Below are 20,875 nucleotides of genomic sequence, written 5' to 3'. Positions count from 1 at the left end.
CAGTACACAGAACATCAAGTGATGGAGGTTTGATGTAACTCATTGATGAGGGTGACAAGATAACGCTTTACACAATAAAATAAGTATTGTAATTGGTTATGGTAATACAGGAACAGAGTAGGTGAAAGCATGATCAAATACATGATGGGTTACAAGATGCGTCTTTTGACGGTTCAAGAATAGGCTGATGTTTGTTTGTGTCTAATAGATGAAGTGAATACTATTGGTAATCCTGGTAAGAAGACAGCTGGAAAAAGTCGAAGATCAGGTAAAACAATGAAATTTAGTTAAGTGAACCCTGAAAAACTGCACGTATGTGGTTACACCAATACCTAGTAACACATTTTCTTTAGGTTATAATAATTAATTATGCCTTATTTTGGACATTCCTATTTTTCGTTCTAGTTTTGCACAGGCTTCATTCCCAATTACTACTGGTTAACACTGCATGCGCTATCTGTTATGGATGTAAAAAATTCCAGTGAGATAGAGATGGAGTTAGATGATGAAGCAGGTACATTACATGTAAATGCAATTCAGTTTTTCTTACTAAAAACATACTACATATAGTATGCAGTACAGGTAACTGGTTACACTAGTTAGTGCAAATCAGAATGTTGTCTTTCAACACATGTCCTAACTGTCTTCATTGCAGACATCGATCATAATCTGCATTATGAAAGCGACAATGAACTAAGTGAGTTTTGTTGTGCCATCAGATATTGACCTCCACAATGCATGCACATCACTGATCATACAAATGCATACTTTATGACGTTAGCATCTGTGTAATATATTAGCTGTTGCTGTAGCTTGCATGTAAAATGTTCTGTCATCTTAGTGAATTCAGAATATGACAATGACATTATTCCACAGACACCACCTGAACATAGCAGATCTAGCTATAGAAGTGAGTACATTTGTGTCATGCGCTCTAATATTAATATTTCTGCGAATGTGTGACTAATACGTGCATGTCTACGAGTTATAACTTTGTAGGTGAAGTTCATAATTACAAGTAAACTAAATATTTCATGACTCTAAGAAACATATATGTGTGCTAACTTAATTTAATTGTATTGTGAGGTGACCTGTGTTGGAATGATTATACAGTGAATATTGATAACTCCATTGTTGTAGCACAAACAAAGAAGATTAGTACTCTAACAAGACTTAGTAGTCAATCGTCAGGTGATGTAAAATAGCACCTGCTATACATCCTGTAATACATAATGTAGCTCGTGGCGATATATTTTATCTTTTTTTATGTTGATAACGTCAGGTGATGAGCTGCAACAGCTATTGCCGCCTGCACCACCAAATGGTTTTACTGCTTTTCACAGTGAGAATTATTTAGATGAGAGTTTTTCAAGTGTTTACGTAGTTAGTCTATATATTAAAAAGTGTTTGTAGACTCTTTCAACCTCAGTAGTCGTTTGTGATGTTATGTATATGAGGTGTATGATACACTCACTGGCATTTATGAAACAGGATGAGCAAAAATTAACTAGTGTATATTTATTTCTTAGGTCTAACAAGGGAGACTGCAAGAAAAAGTCCATCATCAGGTTACTTTGTTGAACAGTACTTTTTATTCTGTTAACTGTCTTTAAAGTCATGTCATTGACCAGATGATGAATTTCAAAATTTGAAAGTCACTCCACAATGCAAGACTAAGTTTAACTTATTTCAGTCTTGTCACCAAAGTAATGACTGCATGTGTGGTTACTTCAATGACATTAGTTGTTTAACTTTTATATTGCTTTGCAGAAACAACGTTTAATGCCACAAAGCCTTCAGGTAATGTTGTTTGCTAGTTTGTTTACTTGATGGTGTGTGCACGTCTGTTCCAGCTTGCATGGCAAGGATTGATAAGCAAAGCATCATATCTATGTCTGTATTTAGACTACATGTACCCATTTTGTATTATCTACTATATAGAATGAAAACTAGCACTTCGTAGATCTTACAGAACTTGTACCTGTTGGAAGAAACAGGAAGTCTTCTTTGTCTCTAGAGACTTCATCAAGTGCTAAACATTCTCTAATGAGGAGGAATCTGGAATCACATACCGTGAACGATTTTGTAGTTCATAACACCAAACCCTGGGCTGCACCTGCACCAAGAAGCCCCGGCATTCTGCACAAGTCGTTTGTCCCTGAGACAGAAGGATATGACACTGACTCTTATATATATTAATTCAATTTTGTTTTCTCCTTATACAGGTAATGGCTGTCTGTTGCTATCTAGCTTCTCGATCAACAGTTTATTTCATTTTGTGTAAAGTCTTTCAAGAGTGGGTTGCTATTAATAAATTGTAGTTGTGTTTCATAACAATATTGATGTTTGGAATTGTGAATTTGTGTTGCAGGTTTTGTATTTTTCTACAAGTCATTGGTGGGATCAAATTGTTGAGTTTGACACATTATAAATTAGAAGTCTGTATTACTTGGCAGACACGTTTTACAAATTCTATGAGCTCTAACCTGTATGAAAAGTTGGCATTGTTGGCAGATGGAAAGACAAATGCTTTCCTTCTTTATTATGTCTGTTTGTCAAGAACATTGAGATAGGTTTCATGCTTGTAGTTTCTGTTATCATGTTATCAAAACAATATAAAAATCATATTACACTATATATATATACATATATATACATACATACATACATACATACATACATATATATATATATATATATATATATATATATATATATATGGATATGCAGTAACTGTTCTGATCTCTATGTGTAAGATTTCAATGCTAGAAGCAACGACATACCAAGGCTTGTCAAGCAGGAAGGAATTGCCAGGAACAACATGAAGTAGCTGAGGTAATATTTAATTAATACTCAAAAAGACCTTGGATGTAATACAGTATACATCTTACCTAAAGGCATCTGCGTCTATATTTCAGTGTCACTAAATGTCAATTTCAAGACCAATCCTAAACAACAGAAACAGTGGAAGGCTGAATCTTGAAATATATACACTGAAAATAGAGGCAGATGCATGGCATTTAATTGTTTGTAGGATTGACAGAACATCTACTGAGAGAAAACAAGTGGTTTCTAAGTGTAAAGGAATTGCGACAGGCTGCAAGAGAAGAGAATATGCAGTTGGCTAATGGCTGGCAGTAATGGAGAACACAAGCCGAGCCAACAGGATTCAAAAATTCGTAGTCTCTAAACAGTGAATAATCATGATTGAGACTCAGGGACATATACAACCATGACATATCTGTTACTTATATACTTATATATATATATATATTACAAATTTATTAATATTAAATATGTATACTCTTTGATGAATAGAAGAAACTCTACATTTGTGTCATCAACTTAGGATTTGAATCATACATGGTATGATTACAGAGTCATTTCAAATCTACTTGTCAATCACACAGGGTATGATTTTAGAAAGTTCTGCACAAATCAGCTAGGGTATGATTTTAGAAAGTTCTGTGATCTGTCACAAATCAGATAGGGTATGATTCTAAGAACCTGTTGCAAGCAAACACTCGTGGTACGATTGTAGGAAGTCAAGAAATCCTATCCGCAATCCGGTATATGATTACACAGAGAGTTTTCCCTGTGTACGTACGGCTCACGTGATTTTCGAAGAGAAGGGTCACAAGGGTCATGCGATGAGTAATACGCTTCAGTCGAAACGTTAACACTGTTTACACGGTTGGTTGTTGTCTCGATACAAAGAGAGTGACGGAAAAGCTGGCAGTCAGGCCAACGGCAAGTCATCAAGCTTTCAGATAGGAGTACAAGAATTGACGTCACGATTGAAAAGTCTGGAATGGCAAATGGATCAACAGGTACTAGGAAAGCAGTTATGTTTTGCAAGTGACATAAGACTTACGATTTGTTACATGCAGACTTAGAACGAATGGAAAACAAACAGAAAACTAGAGAATCAAACCAGACGCCTGTTCTGCTTGCCAACGACGAAGTTCAAAACGATCCTAAATCGAGGATTGCTGCTACATTTACATCACAAGGTAGCAACGTTCAGCAGGGTTCAAACAACACCATGATCATACAACGTAATCTTCATTTTTGTGCTAATTTATCAAAACCATGGCTGATGGGCTTTGCAGCTATCATTGTTTTTAGTGCTATACTAATTCCACAAGGAATCGAATTCTGGAGTAGGCATCATTCCGTCACGTCTTTGTCTCTACCTCGCACAGATCCAGATTTTGTTGGGAGGAAGAAAGAAGTTGAACGAATATGCCAGTTGTTGTCATTCTTGGGACCCACAGGTAGCAATAGCGAGAATCCTAACATTGTGAATATTATTGGAGCTCCAGGATTTGGAAAATCAGCTCTTGCAATTGCTGTTGGAAACGAGTTACTGAAATGTGGTGTACGCGTTCACTATGTTGACTTAAGTGGTGTAAAAACAGCAAAGGATGCTATTGCCAGAATATTGCCAAGAGTCACAGACAAATTGGAATTAATCAATAACAGTGACTATACTCTTTGGGCAAGTAGCATCTACGCAAACACTGTTCTAATTTTGGACAACTGCAATGGTTTGATGGAAGACGAAGAGTCTATTAGAAATTCGTTCCTCAACATTTTGTCTAAAATGTCTTCAATGAATCACAGTTTGAGACTGTTGACGACGGCACGGTATGACTACACCGTGTTGGATGTGAAATCTGTGCCGTTTTTAGTCAAGGAACTTTCCACAGAGTCTGCAACACAACTTCTCTTTAAAATTTCACCACATACAAACTCATCAGCAACGGCTTTGTTTGCAAATCTGACCGGTAAAGTAGCTCTGGCAGTTAAAATAGTAGGTGCTTTGTTGAAAGAAGGTGAAACGGAGGATCGTTTAGCAGATGAATTGTTTAGGAGCCCTATAGAAGCTCTTAGTCCAAATGACTTTCGACCAGAGGAACGAATCAGAGTAGTCATTGCTTCTTCATTTCGTCGTCTTTCTGGTTACTTCAAACGATCTTTAGCCATTTTGGCTTGCATGCCCGGATCGTTTGACGAGAATGGTGCTGCTGCTGTTCTTAATGTTACGACAACTGCAGTTCGAAAGCAGTGTCTGAAACGTATCACGAGACGTTGTTTGCTAGAATCAAATGATCATAGTAAACGATATCACATACACACATTAATCCACGCGTTTGTAAAAGAAGATCTGGGTATACACGTGGATGGCAATCTTTTTAGACATCGATTTTTTCGTCATTATTTTCAGAGACTTCTTGATCTAGCTGAAAAATTTGACAACAATCCAAGAGATGTTTTAAGAAGCTATGATTACGACCAACATAACTTTTACCAAGTGCTTGTTTACTGTATGAATTCACATCTTGTTTCTGTTGCCGACGAGACTATAAGAGAAAGTGTTGTAAGACTCGCTGAACAGGCTGCGGATTTGTTTACGGTTCGTCTGTCTGGTAGTCAACTTTTCCGGTGGTATCGTCATGCCTTGTATTATGCGGCTGATCTCACAGATGACCGAAACAAGAAGAAGTACTGTAATATCTTACTTTTGCTGGTCTCAGCAGCAACGATGCATGTAAACAAAAATCGTAACATCACCGTTATTCTGGAGAGAGAAACAATATTGGTTCATCAGTGTAGCACCGAGGTGCGATTTCGAATGATTGAACGTATTTGCTTTAGCCGTTATGAACTTCACGTCGATATCCCAGACAATGTATTGAATTGCTATCATACTTACGCTCAACTGTTACGTCTTCCAGTTTCTGACGCGCGAAACTTCTGGTGGCTGGGACATCAATTCTACAAGCATGGGATTGATAACGCAGCTGTTGCTTGTTTTATGAAAACTGGACTTCACTTTGAAGATATAAACCTACGAGACCAAGTGATATATTTACAATCAGCAGCCAAAGTGTTTTCTAAAAATGGCCAGAAAAAGGAAGAAGCAATGGCTCGAATGTCACTTTCAAAGCTTGATATCCACAGATTTCTTCGCTATCAGGATTATTCTACTTTCGTGGACACTGGAATGCTACACCTTAGAATGAATGAACCTGCTATTGCTCTGTTATATTTTGATTTTGCCTACATTGGTATCAAAGATCTTCTGTCTAAAGATGACGAAAAACTTTTGAGGTTTCATTTTTTACGGGGCAAAGCCTTCTTTGCACTTCACATTTACCAAAATGCTACTGAACATTTTGAGAAAGTTGTGGTGCTATCGAGAAAGTTGTATGGAAATGACAGCGTAACGGCAACTTTTATTGAGGAACTTGGCGACTCCTTAGATAAACTTGGTCTTGAAAACGCTGTTGGACATTGGATAGAAGCGGCCACAATACTTGAAAAATTTCCGAAAGAGAAATATAAAGTTTTTCTTTTGTTTTTAAAGATTGGCAAGTGGCAAATGCTCAACAATTATCTCTTCTCCGGAGCTAAGTACTACAATAAGGCATATAAAATGATTCATGAACTAGAGGAAACTAACGAACACGTGCCGACAATTCCAACGAGCTCGACAACAGATATTCAATCACTTCCACCTACAATTACTATTTTTAGTGTAGTGAATTTAGTCAAGACATTACTTGAACTTTATCTTGGGCCTTCGCCTGATCAAAGTAATGATCCTGGTATGGAATTTTGCATGTCTTTGTTCGAGACTGCAAAGTGTTATGTACTTGAGCATTTCATTAGTTGTATTTTAGTTCTTGTTTTAGTGTTTTGCGGCTACATACGCATCTGCTATTGCCGGTAATCAATTACTTTCAAAGCTTACCAACATGTTGTCTGCGTATAAAATTAATTTCAGTCCTGGAAAATCTGATGGACTCGCTGTCACATGGCGATCTCATTTAAGTAGTTGACGAGTAAATAAACTATGCAATTGCTTACTTGGAGCAGGGACGTAGAGTGGCATGGGCTAGACCCGGCTATAGATCCTCATCATTTGTAGGCTTGGCCATAAAAATGGAGGATTGTAAATACGTGTAATTGCAAAAGCACTAAATTGTTAATATAGTATATACATGCACCACCTTTTTTCCAGTCTGGATCTGCCACTGATTCTACCGTATATCAGTCCATTAGAAGCCAATAAAGGAGGAGTGTCTGTAAAAAGTGGGCTTATTCCGTAGCATTTGTGAAATTTAGCCCCATTTCTAGAGGTCACGCTACGCCCTTGCTTGGCGACTTCAATTGTTTGGCTCAGCTGTTAATGGCCTTGCATTTTCTATTTTCGTCCTAATGTCTTTCTCCTTAGCTAATTATAACATTTGTATGTACAGGCGCGTAGACGTAGCCACGCTGTTCGTCCGGTTGATCAAACTATCAGGGGTGTAGCATGGCATTGACTAGACCGGGCGATAGCCCCATCATTTGTATGCGTGGTCATAAACATTGAAGACTGTATATACGTGTGAGGACCAAAGCTGTTTAGGGTATATAGACAACCCATTTCCAGTCTGGATCTGCTATGATTCTAAAGTATCAGTCAATTACAAGTCAATAAGAGTGAGAGTGTCCCATAGCATAATGAAGTTTAGCCCCCATTTCTGGAGGTCACGCCACGCCCTTGAGTCTATGCAGCAGCCAGAGAGTTGTATACACCTTTCTTAAACCTTATGTCAATATTAGATTAAAATTGCAAATAATTATTCAAGTAGCCTACTGATATACAGTGTGTATATAAGTGATTCCCCACAAACAATTCCCTTATCATCCCCAAACCAATATCGTCTTACAGTACACTAGGTATATCTCAACTATCAACATCCTGTACTTGAAGCTGGATTCTCTTGGAAGACATTCTTACATTATGTTTCCACGTTTCAATCGGTTTTCGATCATATTTTGAAAAGCTTGGCTAAATTTTAGACCGCTGACTGCTGATATTAGAAGCGACGGCTTTCATAGTTTAATTAATTCTAAATGTAAACCCGAGCCCTAAAGTCTTACCACCATTGGGTAAAAACAGAACACCAGCAGCAACGACTTTGTCTTCATGGTCAATATCTTTTTGTTCTTTACTTGCTTCTGCTGCGGCTCTGGCTCTTACAGCTGCTTTTGTCCCATATAATGGCTGTAATGAATTTGTGACTGTTATACTAGCATAGGGCCCGGCTTTTCCCGGGCAAATAGAGCTGGATTTACATTAAATTAACACACAAATTTACGTGCGGTTGATTTGCCCGTTCCCAACACGTTTAGCAAACAAAAACTATTTGAGTGAAGAAAACACAAAACTCCTGGATTATTTGTTCAACATACATTCTAGGTAATACTTCGACTGTTCTGTTGGACGTCGCCCCATGAAGAGAAGAGGTGTATGAAATGCGCCAAATATTACGTCCCCAGTAAGAAGCGACTCACTCTCTTCATACTGTCCGAGGCAATTCAAATTTGGTGGAGATCCAATGCGCCGTTTTAGGGAAATTCGAGCGCAAGTGAACTCTGGAAGACGGAGACACTTTACTGTCGACTTTCGGCCAATTCGGCGGGCACTCACGGTTCTTCATGCAAACTTTGAGCAATAACAGCAGCATCGATCGTTAATACAGTCGGGTTCGTGGACATCGAAAGAGGCTCTCTTAATTGTTAACTGGCACAAAGAATCGTGCGTTTGCATTGTGGTGTAAAATGCAGTCTTCATGCATAATTTTGTGGCGATCGGTCAAGCAGTTTGGCGTGATTGATGTTACAGACAAACAGACAGAATGGGCGATTACAGAATGACTCATTTTTCTGTCAGTGAAACAACCAGCTGCTGTTGCATCCTGGGCCAACACTTTTACAGAGCTGCCATTCCGATTCCTTGGTTTACGATCTATCATTGATAGTCTCTTAACTCTTCAACTTTTCCAATCAGTTACGCTCCACAACAGGTAAGGGCTCTGAGGCTTGGCTTAACGCTATCCTTACATTGGAAGTGTTCGCACTCAATTTTTGCGAATTTCGCGTGGCGTCCTTCCTTCGTTTGGGTTTGCCCATAGCTTTCTCCAGCTGGACAACGACATTCAATTGTGCATGGAGCTTATATGTAGATGACAGTGGATACCATTTGCTGACTTGTAAGACTTGTGGCTGGCCGGTATGGTCTCACGAATCGATTTTGTCCGTCTGATCTGATTATTTTTGTGTGTTGCATATTTACTAACGCAGGAAGCCGAGGAGTTGTTAGACAACTACAGACAACCGACCGGAAATCGTGTATTTTGACTCGGACATTGAAGACAACGTTGACCTAGATATCTTCCTTGTCCACCCTTGGAGTAGTGACATCTTTTCATCATCTACTGGTGTTAGTGGTTCTCGCTGGAGAGAGAAGAGCAGTCAGAAAGAAATATAAATACAGCAAACTGCAGTTACCAGGTCGCATAATTTCCACTGTAACCCTACTGGTAATGGAGCATTTTGGAGTTTGGGTATCGATAGGTGAAAACTCTTGTGCAAATTATCAAGGAAGTCATCGGACAAAGTGGAACGACTGAACGCTGCGGAATTTATCGACTTCTGGTCCAAACGCTTTTTTGTTCAGCTCCAGAAGTGTAATGCTAGAGTCATCTCTAAAAGGCTATCTTCGCTGTCTGAAGGTAACAGATGTGACCTCTTTACCACCCCGTACCTTAGCCACTAGCTGGTACTGGAGGCTTTGCTTATACACTGTAGCTTTTAAGATCAGTCCTTATTTTTTGCGCGAGTTTCAATTTTAGCTTGGTTTAGTTGATGAACACTACTACAGTATTTCCCGCGCAATCATCCGGTTGTGGCAACCAATTATCCGGTTGGGGTAACCAATTATGCGACTCAGTCAATCAATTATCTTCTTGGTGCAACCAATTATCCGACTCGGTCAATCCATTATCCGCTTGGGGCAACCAATTATCCGATTTCGTTCTGCCAACTGTATTTCGCGAATCAGATGTTGCGTCGATGGTTTGTTGTTTAGTACTTTGAGTCACTGTCAAGAACTCTGTCAAACCCAGGCAGGTTGTTAATATTAGCACCGTGAGAAACGCTACGTGACGATCGATCCCGCTGTATCCGCAGCTGAACAGCTCTGCTCTGCCGTCTTTCTACAAGATCTTTTCGAAACAACTTTATTGACTTGAGAGGAGGAACCACTGCACCACCGACAGTGACACTGGTCATTCAGCTAGAAAAATCGCCTAGTGAGAATACTCTGAGATCTGTCGCATGAATGAAGATCTCCTAGCCTTTATTGCACGGTATTGAAGCCAAATCGCCACTTTTCATGAGGATATAAGCTCTACATATGTAACTACAACCTGAAGACCAAATGCAAGCGCCTCATGTACGTGCAACGCCTGGTGTTAGCCTAGACATTTTTATGTTTTATGTCGTTGCTGTTAGGTGATGCATGGAGGTTGCTACCATGGACGTAAAATCTTGCAAAAGCACTTAATTTTCACTGCATGTCTACCACGTGCGAGCATTTGTAGAGGCAGACATCTACTGTAGTATAATTATATACACTTCTGTTCTGCTCACCTGTCAGTGAGATCATGACTATTATTGATGGTTCTGCTAGACATAAAATTTACTTTAGCGATTAACAAGTGCTTATGCTTCACTAGCTAGGTATGTAGGTCCCTCACAAACGAGAGACTACATACAGTAAACAGACGAGAACATGCACATACACAACAAACAGAAAACACTACTTAGTATTTAGAATATGAGTGTTCTACATATATTCTAATTTTGCTGATTGTGCAGATTTGACAGTAAGTACATGATGAAAAGAGTTTAGAGTTGAATCCTTTGTTACTTTTTGAGTGCGTCAGCACTCAAATGTAGCAGAAGTTTCCGTCTTGCTGTGACAAGAGTCTGAAACTCTACCGCAACAACAGGACCCTGCTCGCTCAATTTTTTCTTTATATGAGCCTTTAGACTCTGAAAGCAGTTCTTGAACGGATTAAGGGTGCAGCTTTAGGGAGGAAAACGAGCAAGTTTACAGTCCTTTGGCTTATCGTCACTAAATCTTGCTTCCACACCGCCATGGCATGGGGCATTGTCAAAGACTATGTACCGATTCTGGCCATTACCAAGTACCATTGACTACCAAAGTCACTTTCAAAGAGTGATCTTACAAACTGGTCAAATTGATCTTGTCTAGCTCCACCTACAATTGTTGTACTATGTATGGCTCCTAGACCAGGACAAATTGCACACATTAATGTATTATTGGGCGTTCGTTGATTTTCAGCTACTCTTCTGGCAAGAAGATTTCTACAGACTTACCTCGTGTTCTAGCTAAGTGCAAGCCGTACCCACATTCATCCACGTAGCAGAACTGGCTACTTGCTCATACTCCCTTTGCAGCCATTCTGCGTGCCTTTCTTGCTTCTTTATTTTCTAGAGAATTTCTTAGCCCTGGAACAAGTTCAATCCTTTAAGGTGATGAAATGGCCTTCCAACTTCCTAGCGATAGTTGACGTAGAGCTTTAGAGACTTCTGCTGTAATAGTAAGGTTTGCATTTGAGCTAGAGTCAGGTCTGGGCGATCTTCGATTGAGCTCAACAGAAATTCTACAGCTTACTGGTTGAGTTTGTGCCTCTCAGTTCTCCTCGTTGTTTGGTCGTATACCGACGTTGGCTGCAAATTCAATATGCGGTATCTTCTGTAACACCGTAGAAGACTGCCATTTCTCGGTATGATAATCCCCGCTGGTCGGCATTTATATGCAAAGCTCTTACTTCATGCTGATGGATTTTCCTCCGCGTTTGATTGTAGCGGGAGCAACGGGGACAACATCAATACCAAGCACTCTAGGACGCAAGAAGCATTACCGCTATGCCTAGCAATGACTAAATTATTGACTCGTTTGGTAATCTGTTAGGTGCTAAACAGCGCTTCTCTAACTATACTGCTCCTAATTGAAATCATTAGTCGGATAATTGGTTGCAACAAGCTGATATTGATTGGCTGAGTCGAATAATTGTTTGCCTCAACCGGATAATTGATTGGCTATTGGTTGTCCTAATCAGATAATTGGTTGACTGATTCGGATAATTGGTTGCTCCAACCTGATAATTGCGCGAGAAATACTGTAGCACGGACTTGGAAAAAATTATAGGGGCACCTGGCATTTCTGTGTGTAGTCTAACTTTGGCACTAAAATTTTCTCTAGAAAATCCAAATGTTTTTCAAATTTCTTTATTTATGGATTGCGCCATTGTCCGTATGCAACATAGCTTGAGTTCATGATTGCAGCTGTACTGACTATCTACTGCGCATCTAGTTTGTTTTGAAGAAGGAAGACAGCCATTTTTACTTTTCTTGTCTTTGTAGACGCTCATCGCTCTTAGATGGTAATTTTTGGCATGCAATCTAAGAACGCTCTGTAGTAGACAGTGAAAGCAATTTTGTGGGTCCCCTTTTCAACATTACGGAAAAGGGGCAAATCATATGTTATTTGCCTATTGATTTCGCGCATGTCATCAATATTTGAATTATTTTGCCATTTTCTGAAATAAACAAACTTGCTCAAAAATCACGTGATACTAATAATTACAAAACAATCCTGCTGTCTAGAGATAATCTACAAACGATGTTGCATGGCCGTTTCTTTTTCCTTTTGGAGGGCTAAACGATGAGCTATTTAATGAGTTACTTTTCGCTAGAACAGAGCTTGATACAGAGCCGTGCCATGCCTAGTCCCTTGCACAGCTCCTGTCAACGCGCGCGCGAGGAGTGGAGAGGGGGCTTTGCGTGCGAGAGGGGGCGGGCGGTGCGTGCGGGACCCGTTCCCTCTCCGCTTTTTCCACGCGTGTCAAGAGGGGCTGTGCAAAGACACTATGCCATGCTATCAAAACGGCACGGAATTTTCCCGGATTAGTTAACAATGCATGCGCGAACTTTGGAATTACGAGGTTAGTTTCTGTCTGTATTCAGCTATCGGACACAGTGAAAACAAGCCGCCGACGTCACAGAAAAACTGAAGATCTACTAGATTTAGTGGAGCAGCTGCTAGATTTTGTCTTTGCAAAGTCTGAGACCAGCCGTTGACCTATACTCTATAGTAATTAGTAGTGCAAATGTGCAGTGCACGCGTTGCATGTCTCACCTGACATTGTGCTTGCATCAGGGATGTAGCTGCTAGTCCTGTTGGTCAGGTTTCAACCGGATCACTCTTCAATATTTGTACTTTCACCAACGGACCATTCCAGCAACTGCAATGGGGCATAGCTGATTAAATAAATATTACTTAATTACTCTGAAACAGCCTCATATCAGGTGCCTGCAGATTTGCAAATTAGGACGCATACAGCTCGTGTTCATTGGTTTTAGAATACTAGATAGTAAGTGAAACCAAATGGTGCTGTTTCTGTCACCTCCCTTATTTGGATGCCTCATCACCCTATGAACTTTTTTGCTTCCTACGAGATCCTTCTGGAAGTCTAAGAATTACTCGTGTGCTGCGTCATACTCTGCATAGACCCAATGCATAACCTTTTTGTTTCTAGGAGACCCTTCTGAAAGTCTAAGAATTTATGTGCTGCATCGTACTCTGCACAGACACAACGCATGATTTTATACCTGACCGCATTACTACTAGGGCGTCGATGACACTCAAGACGTTGCATTCTGTCACTTCATTACTAGTTAACATGAGAAATTATCTTTTTGTCTGTCTGCACATTCGCGTCTGTGCGTCACAATCGGACCACTCCAAACTGCCGGCTACGTCCCTGTGCATGGCTACTTCTATTTGCAATTTATGTCTAAAGCTGGTCAATTTCACTATGTTCGTCAATTACATGAATTTTGGCTGCTAATGACAATTATTTAGAGTGTTAATGCAACCTGCATGTTGATCCTCTACTAACATCATAACTAATCAACTGAAGCACAGCCAAATTTGGGATTTTAATTGAGATATGCTTCTACCACTATTTTATGTGTTCAGTTGTCTTTCTGTTGGTAGGTCATTCTCTTTGTATATTTTCACACACACACACACACACACACACACACACACACACACACACACACACACACACACACACACACACACACACACACACACACACACACACACACACACACACGCTGTTATATTTATCATTGATCTGGCTTAGATTTAACTGTACGTTTTGTGTGCTCAGTGGTTAATTGCTTTCTACGTGTCTTCTTCCAAACTTGGTCTGTTTTTAATGATTTTTGTTTGCCAACGTGATGCAATACTAACTAGTTTCTATTAGTTGCATAGGTTTTCTAGGATTTGTTAATACCAGAGTTATTGTTCTTAATATCTAGCTGTGTTGGTGAGCTAGCAATGTTTGTTATGTTTCCATAGGTACAGATTCTAGCAGTGGTGCCAGTTGCGAGAGAAAGCTTGCATTGGAGAATCAGGTAGGTGCACAGTTAGCAATTGACTTATTCAGACATTGTGGCTAAGTTTGAAATTTGTCACCAGACTAAAATAGGCAAGAAAGCCAAGTTGTCTAAAGTAGAACTTGCAAGGAGAAAGAGGAAGACATTCAGTTTATGAAGAGTCTACAGGTTAATTCAATTGTGTTCAAAGCTAATCATTTGAATTTTATCACTTTTGTGTGTTCTAGAGAATTACTCTAGCAATTTGGGCAACGTAAGCAAATCAAATACTTGTTAGCTTATTGTGTGTCAATATTATTAATTCAAATATGCTTTGATAGACACCTTGTTGCAGCTACACAAGAGAGAAATTGGCTACCGAGGTATGTAATATAAAATAGTTTCATATTTGACTGTGACTGGCAGTTACTTTACTCTCATTCTCATTGCCAGGCTACACCTCCTGACCACAATTTAACGAGTGTAAGTTGATTTCATTTTTTGAATTACTATTAGTTAAATTACAGTTTGTCGATCCATTTACAGACTGCTATCAGAGGTGATCTTTGGGCCATTGTGAGCTGAACTACAAGACCAGAAAACGACTTTAACAAGGCTTACTGAAAAATTCACGGAGATCCACACGCTTCTGTTTGTTAGAAATCAGAAAAATTTAGAACAATAATAGATATAATACCAACTGTCAACATTAACATAGGTTGTGTTTATGTGGCATATGGCTCATGATACAAAGCACTCTTTATATGACAGTCCAGCTGTACAGACACAACAACAGAGACAACAGCCACCACCTCCACTTTTGCTGCTGCAAATGGTCACAAATGGTCACAAATACTGAGCCATTGTCTGGCGGCGCATGCTATTCTATTGCTGATGCTTCTGGAGAACGTATGTGCATTGTAGAAAATTTGTAATACTGAATAGATGGTTAGTTTTAGGTATGCTTACTAGTAATAACAATAATATAGTACATACTCAACTATCTAATACTTGACAGACGTTCATTATAGTAAAATTGAGTTCTTACTGGAAAGTATTAGGAATTTTGTAATAGCTGACTACAGTATGTCTTGTAACATTTTGTATTTTTCAAGGAGTGTGTGTTGGGAATCGGCTCTTTGCCGTGACAGCTCCCTATCTGGCAGTGAAGCTTGTATCGGACAAGGCTAAAGACAGAGGACAACTTGCGAGAGATCTTCTAGATGTACTGGTAGATAAAGATCGAGACACAAGCAAGGTACTCAGTTACAGGATCATCAGCTAAGACGTCACTAGTGTCTAACATTGTTCATCCCATTCGGTGTAACCAATTTTGTTCTATTAATTAAGAGTTTGTTCTTTTGATTATATACATGTAATATGGTGTTACAGAGGTTGTTATGCAGAAGTTTTCTTTACAAGCAAGAGAAACACAGCACAGCGTCTACCAGAATATGACCACCACACTAAGCGACAAATGTTTCTCAATAGAAGACAGTAGTCTTTTAGTTGACATGCACGTAGTATGATTGGCTTTGTGACTGGAATAGAAAGCAGAATAAATATATGTACTGTTATTTACAGTAAGCAACAGTAATTTATTTATTTGCTTATTTTTACTGCGTATTCCCGCCAGTGATCTGTCTAGTATTCACTGTAAATCACAGACAGACAGACAGACTGATAGATTTACACACAAGTAGACAGACAGACAGATTGACACACAAGTAGACAGGCAGAAAAATGGACATACACATACACAGACAACCAGGCAATCAGATTACAGTCGTTGAGTGATTGGAAGTTGACGATTGTAACCAAATTGAATTAATTTCATTATAGCTCCAAGTTCTCTGATGCTCATCTTCAGCTGCTCTTCACTCTACTTGAGAATGTCGTAATAAATCACTCGGTGTTTTGACGATTACGCATTTGTGTGTCTGTTTATGTGCTTTAGCCATCCAGGTATTTACAAGTGAATACCAGTAGGATTACATGCACCATTATTCCCCAGATATCACGCGAGTTGTTGGGTGAATTCTGCCGTTATTGACCTAATACCACGCGACTTCCCGAGTGTGTGTGTGTGTGTGTGTGTGTGTGTGTGTGTGTGTGTGTGTGTGTGTGTGTGTGTGTGTGTGTGTGTGTGTGTGTGTGTGTGTGTGTGTGTGTATTATCATGAGACAGTACTGAATTTTAGTCTTTACGCCTTGTGATTGCGAATCCGCCAAGCTTGACGGTATTATTTTCCACTCTAATATTGAAGGAAAACGGGAAACTTGCAACGCAAAGAAATAGAGTTGCTACGTTTAGGCATACCTTAAAGGAACATTTCGGCCACATACGCTAGAAAATTGCGCCCAGCATACACCTTTGATTGTTGGCTACCAACATTCAAATTGAGACATTTGACGCATTCGCAGAACAAGATATGCTTACGTACGCTTTTAACTGATTAAATGATAAATTCTATCGGACGCGTTTGTAACTTTTTCGATCGGGACTCCAACTTCCCGAATATCTACAGTAGATCACAGTTTGCAAAGCGTGCTGTTTGGTTCAGTAGCTGAAATACTAATGCACAACTTACTCATACTTATCAAGCGGGCAACGCTTTTCTAAAGTGACGCTGAAGAGGGTTTTTTCGCTATCACGTGTAACATCACGTGACATCGAAAGCACTCTGTGAAGCGCGCTGGACGCCGAAACAGATCCGGACGCCAATACCGCTTGCCTCTCTAGCCTTTTAGTTGTGTTCATGTGCGACAGACCACGTATGAACAGCTGTTTTTACTACACACCGAAGGGGGCCCTGTTATAAAAACTGGACTAAACTGTAACTTCGCGTTGCAGTTCTGGTCACCTCCATCAGCACATGCAGTCATTGCTTTTTGCTGCAAATGAACGTTAGCGCGCGTCTCTGAAATGTTGCGTTAACGCAAATCTCCGAAATGTCTCTTTAAGAATGAAAATACATACAGACGAAGAGAAACAAGGCAAACGATATATTACTACCGGAGACCATTTACAGAAAGAAAACCGAAGTCATAACCATGTGTTAATGTGATAATGGTAGGCATGATCGCAATGTAAACATTTTATACTAAGTCTCAATTGAGGACTTATTCAATTCGTACAAACAGACAACATGAATGTATGTATATGCATGTATTTATCTATTAGAGAGTCGTCATCAAAATCTGTTGACATATACCATCGTGTATCTAACACCATTAAATGTTTAGTATGCATGCAACATTATACCACTAATCATTAATCATTAATTAGCGCATAGAGTTTAGGAGAAGCCTGTCGTCTACCCTTGTACACGAGGCTGCAGTTACCTTTAACTATAAAACACTGTTACACTAAGAGACTGTAATTACTGCTAGTAGATAAAACAGACAACCTGTATAGTGTAACCATCAACTGGTTACTCTGCAGAATTGGATTCACGTTACTGAGGTCCTCCAAAATGTAGCTACGAGGGTCCAAGTGCACCCAGGCCATCCTGCTATAGACGTAGTTTTGGACACAAACATCAGTTTGGGTACCGCTGAAAGCGGTCGGGCTCGCTAACCGTCTGACGTAGATATCTGGGAATAATAGTAGTAGTAATTCTTGTCTGATTTGTTATCGAGATAATTTTAAAAGGTTAGGATATCCTATTTGCTACTACAATCTGTACAGTAGTAGCTGTCAAATATATCAGTCGTTCACAGTAGTAGTAATAGTAGTAATAGTGGTAGCAGTAGTAGTAGTAGTTCAATTGCTGCAATTGAACGTCTTTCTGTCATCGTCAAGACACAGCCACATGCAGCTTACTCGGCTTTCACTCATGGAGTAAGCAGTAAATAGACCTATATGGCCAAGACCAACAGCAACTTAACCCAATTTCTGCAACCACTGACTAAAGCAATCGACTCAGATCTAATTCCTGCATTAACGGGTCAATCCGCACCTGGTGAAACGATGACAAAAGTATTTGTTCTTCCAACTCGACGAGGTGGACTTGGAATCATCGATCCTTTGTCCCTACACAGAGAGTTTACTTACTCCTTGAAAGTTGCAGAGCCTCTTACCAAGCTCATTCTTCAGCAGCAATATCAAGTAACTGAGAAGGTTTTACAACAACAAAGCGTATTGAAAGCCTCAGTCAAACGTCAGAAAAATCTTGTAATCAGTGTCACTGATGACGAAGTTCCTGCCAACCTCAATATAAATCTCAAACGTGCTGTTGATTTAGCCAAAGAGAAAGGTGCTTCTGTGTGGCTGACAGCTCTACCTATAGAAGAGCATAGTCTCCTTCTGACAAAATCTGAGTTTCACGACGCACTATGTCTACGCTATGGCTGGCGACCAAAATTTCTACCTGATTTTTGCCCTTGCGGAGACCATTTCTCAGTTGATCACTCACTCTCATGTCCTACCGGTGGATTTCCAACACTGAGACACATTGAGACCCGAGACATTGTGGCTAACCTATTGGATGATGTCTGTCATGATGTTAAGAAAGAACCAATTTTACAAAAACTGACTGGAAAGATACTGCCTCAGAAGAGTAACAGACTAATGATGAAGCCAGGCTGGACATCTCCGCGTGCGGTTTCTGCGGTGGTAGATTTCAGAAAACATACTTTGATGTTAGAATCTTTAATCCTCATGCTCAGTCATATAGATCATCAGCAATATCATCTCTGTACAGGAAACAAGAGCAAGAAAAGAAACGTAAATACGAGGCTCGAATCAGAAGAGTCGAACAAGCTTTTTTCACACTACTGATATTCTCTTGCACAGGAGGAGCAAGCAACTTAAACATCAACATTCCCGAAACGAGTATCATCTCTTGTCTCAGAAAAGCAAGAAACGGCCTACAGTACAACACTGTGCTGGGTCAGATGTCGACTAAGCTTCGCATTACTTCGATCTGCAGTTATGTGTATCAGGGGGTGCAGATCCAAAACAAAGCACCCAATCACTAAAAACAGTATATTCTTGGCTTCTGCTGAGAGTAGTTTGTCTTACTGTTAACTACATATATCATATCTCTAAATATGCAAAATGTCGCTACCTAGTTATTGTATTTGCCTTACAATCGTAATAGTAAACTTTGTGGACACATTAGTGTATGTATATTTTATTCATAGTATATGTACGTAATACTTTTATTCAAATACACTATGTCTTTCAGTAGTAGCAACACCTATCAACAAGGACATACTCTTGGCTTCGGCTGAGAGTAGAGTACACCTTGCAGTAGTTAAATTTGGAATTAAATATGTGTTTAAGGTAATCGCTTTGCGTATGTTGCCTACAGTATCTTTGCTTAATTATTTAACTTGTATGATAGAGTTTGATTTTCAAATACACCAGTTCTCAGCATTTATCAAATACCATGTCTTTTAGTAAGAATAGAAGTAGTAGTAGCAGTGTGTATGTTTGTGTGTGTGTGTGTGTATGTTTGTGTGTGTGTGTGTGTGTGTGTGTGTGTGTGTGTGTGTGTGTGTGTGTGTGTGTGTGTGTGTGTGTGTGTGTGTGTGTGTGAAAGTTTAGTGGCGAATCCAGGGGAGAGCCCAACGAACCCGAGCCGTGCTGTTTGCTATTAACTTGCTGTTAATTTGCCAGACTGAGAGACAAAATGCTGCTATTTGCTATGGTTCAAAAGGTGATAGAATATATAAGCCTGAGGGCTGATTTTACATCAAAAATATTATTGTTTTTGACTCCGTCAGCTTCTGTAGATGCATTGTTTTATCTCGCAAATTTTAACTAATATAAATTATTAAGTATTTTGCAAATCTGGAAGGGTTGGGGGCGTGGTTGAGCCCTTTCCCGCGCGTGTAATAATTAAAAACGTAGACGTCAAGCAAGTAAAGAAACTGTTAAAGTTGTAATTTATTGACATAAATAAACACGTAAGCCTACAAGACACCTTATAGACACTTAGATTGGAGTATAAAAGTCGCTATAGTCTTGGACCATCTGAAATGTTTATTACATTTTGCGTAGTCAATCAATCTTGATGAATATATTGGACAATAATTCCTTAAAGTTATATTTTTGCCCAAATGTGCTCTTTTGGCGTGTACTAGAATTACCAGTATACAATGACAAATCACTTTACCCTGATCTAAAGCTAAAAACAATCCCTTCAATTATTATTGCTCCAACGTTACACAACTTGTGGCGAGGAAACCTTACCCTACAGGGACTTTAGCAGTAGAAACAGCTGTTTCGTTCGTTAAGTATGATCGCCGTCTCAGTTAATTAGCTTAACCAATGTCCTCTACTACTCTAGATTTATTCATGCTTGGAATAAAATACGCGCGTGTACTTAACAAGAGCAATCTAGCAACTAACAAAAAAATTTACTGTTGCTCTTTGTTCCCTATTGAGTTCAAGATTACATGGTCGCGTGAGGGTCCGGATGACAGTCCTCCAAAGAGTCCCTCAAACAGTCCCCCAAAGAGTCCCTCAAACAGTCCCCTAAAGAGTCCCTAGTCTTGATTGAAAACCAAAGATATATAAAGAGTAGGTACAAGAAACATTACCAGTC

At 39.5% G+C, this 20,875-nt stretch overlaps 1 protein-coding gene across 1 annotated transcript; it reads left to right on the top strand.

Moving 5' to 3' along the window:
* The first annotated feature begins 3,658 nt into the window (after positions 1-3,658).
* LOC134185797 (uncharacterized) lies at positions 3,659-6,797 on the top strand. Its single transcript, XM_062653677.1, has 2 exons — positions 3,659-3,830; positions 3,891-6,797. Exons 1-2 carry the CDS (start codon positions 3,812-3,814, stop codon positions 6,737-6,739), a joined length of 2,868 nt encoding a protein of 955 aa, XP_062509661.1. The 5' UTR covers positions 3,659-3,811; the 3' UTR covers positions 6,740-6,797.
* The last annotated feature ends 14,078 nt before the right edge of the window (positions 6,798-20,875 follow it).

Source organism: Corticium candelabrum, chromosome 10 (assembly GCF_963422355.1).
Source record: "Corticium candelabrum chromosome 10, ooCorCand1.1, whole genome shotgun sequence".
NCBI lineage: Eukaryota > Metazoa > Porifera > Homoscleromorpha > Homosclerophorida > Plakinidae > Corticium > Corticium candelabrum.
Note: the sequence above shows the minus strand (reverse complement) of the source record. Positions and strands in the feature narration are given on the sequence as shown.